Source organism: Spinacia oleracea, chromosome 6, assembly GCF_020520425.1.
Source record: "Spinacia oleracea cultivar Varoflay chromosome 6, BTI_SOV_V1, whole genome shotgun sequence".
NCBI lineage: Eukaryota > Viridiplantae > Streptophyta > Magnoliopsida > Caryophyllales > Amaranthaceae > Spinacia > Spinacia oleracea.
In genome coordinates, this window is record NC_079492.1 from 109740383 (window position 1) to 109742481 (window position 2099).

Sequence of the window (2099 nt, forward strand, 5' to 3'; positions counted from 1 at the left end):
ATTTAGTGCATGTCCCCAAAATTCTATTGGAAGTTCGACCTGACCCATCATTGATCTAACCATGTCTAGCAAGGTTCTGTTCCTCCATTCCGACACACCGTTCCATTGTGGTGTTCCAGGAGGAGTCAATTCTGATAGAATTCCACATTCTTTCAGATGGTCATCAAATTCATAGCTCAGATATTCACCGCGTCTATCAGACCGCAGTGCCTTAATCTTCTTGCCTAATTGATTCTCTACTTCACTCTGAAATTCCTTGAATTTGTCAAAGGATTCAGACTTATGCTTCATTAGGTAGAAATAACCATATCTACTGAAGTCATCAGTGAAAGTGATAAAGTAGGTGAAACCACCCCTAGCATTTGTACTCATTGGTCCACATACATCTGTATGGATTAAACCCAATAGTTCAGTTGCTCTTTCTCCAACTTTAGAGAAAGGTTGCTTTGTCATTTTGCCAAGTAAACATGATTCGCACTTACCATAATCCTCTAAGTCAAATGGTTCTAGAATTCCTTCCTTTTGAAGTCTTTCCATGCGTTTCAAGTTAATATGGCCTAATCGACAATGCCACAGATAAGTGAGATCTGAATCATCCTTTTTGGCCTTTTTGTTATTTATGTTATAAACTGGTTTATCGTGATCTAATAAATAAAGTCCATTGACTAATCTAGCAGATCCATAAAACATCTCTTTAAAATAAAACGAACAACTATTGTCTTTATTAAAAAGGAAAATCCCTTAGCATCTAAGCAAGAAACAGAAATGATGTTTTTAGTAAGACTTGGAACATGGAAACACTCTTCCAGTTCCAAAACTAGCCCAGAGGGCAACGAAAAATAATAAGTTCCTACAGCTAATGCAGCAATCCGTGCTCCATTTCCCACTCGTAGGTTGACTTCACCCTTGCTTAACTTTCTACTTCTTCTTAGTCCCTGTGAATTGGAACATAAGTGTGAGCCACAACCTGTATCTAATACCCAAGAAGTTAAATTAGCAAGTATACAGTCTATAACGAAAATACCTGAAGATGGAACGACTGTTCCGTTCTTCTGATCTTCCTTTAGCTTTGGACATTCTCTTTTGTAATGGCCTATTCCATCACAATAAAGACAGCTTGATGTGGACTTGTCCTGCTTTGATTTAGCATTGCCCTTGGGCTTTCCACTTTTCTTGAACGGTCTCCCTTTAGCCTTGAGTAAATCTTTTGCTTCACAGTCCAGTATTATCTCAGCCTTTCTGGCAAGGTGAACAAAATCTGCAACTGTTTCTTCTCTTGGTTCACTTAGGTATAGTTGCTTGAAGCGACCAAACCCACTGTGTAGTGAATTGAGCAAGATAGAGACTGCCATCCTTTTGCTTATTGGTGTTCCTAGCAGACTTAGGCGATCGAAATATGAAAGCATAAGATCCACATGGAACCTTAGTGGGACGCCTACCCTTTGTTTAGTGCGAAGGAGCTGAACATGTGTTTCTTGGACCTCCATCCTATAACACCTGTTGGGAGAACTAACCTTTAGACCAGACATTGATTCAATCAACTCATGGACGTTCAGGTCCCTGTCCTCCGTGCTTCCACGACAGATATCCCTCAGATTCTTGATGAGCGTGAAAGGTTCATAAGCTACAAACCTTCTAGCCCATTCATCAGGGATATTGTTCAGCATGAGACTCATAACCTTTTTGAGATCCGCATCCCACGCGGATAATCTTTCAGGGGTCATGTCTCTGGCATAGTAGCTTGGCATGGGATATAACAGTACATACTCAAGTCCATTGAGTCTGACTATTTCAACTAGCTTAGCTTCCCATTCAAGAAAATTTGTTAGGTCCAGCTTGACCATAAGCTCAGAACCCATGATGATGTTTTGATTGTTGTTTGCCATAGTAAAACTACAATTGAAAAAGAATAAACAAATAAATAATCATTCACAGTTTCTCTTAATAAACTTAAATTCTAGCATACATGCATAATTCAATGTTCATTAAGCATTTTATTCAAGTTATGTGTTCCGGCAGGTGTGAATAAAATGATTCCAAGATCCTAAAATCCATTGAAGAATTAAACACATTATGTATTTAGACTCAATTCTAAAATA

The 2099-nt window shown here is 38.6% G+C and overlaps 1 protein-coding gene across 1 annotated transcript; it reads right to left on the reverse strand.

Moving 5' to 3' along the window:
• Window positions 1-823: 823 nt before the first annotated feature.
• Window positions 824-1892, reverse strand: LOC130462409 (uncharacterized). Its single transcript, XM_056830569.1, has 2 exons — window positions 1025-1892; window positions 824-935 (listed from the first exon to the last, which is right to left on the reverse strand). Exons 1-2 carry the CDS (start codon window positions 1884-1886, stop codon window positions 919-921), a joined length of 879 nt encoding a protein of 292 aa, XP_056686547.1. The 5' UTR covers window positions 1887-1892; the 3' UTR covers window positions 824-918.
• Between the last annotated feature and the right edge of the window lie 207 nt (window positions 1893-2099).

Coding starts and splice junctions, on each gene's coding strand:
- LOC130462409 (XM_056830569.1), bottom strand. CDS start 1,886: ATGGCAAACAACAATCAAAACATCATCATGGGTTCTGAGCTTATGGTC.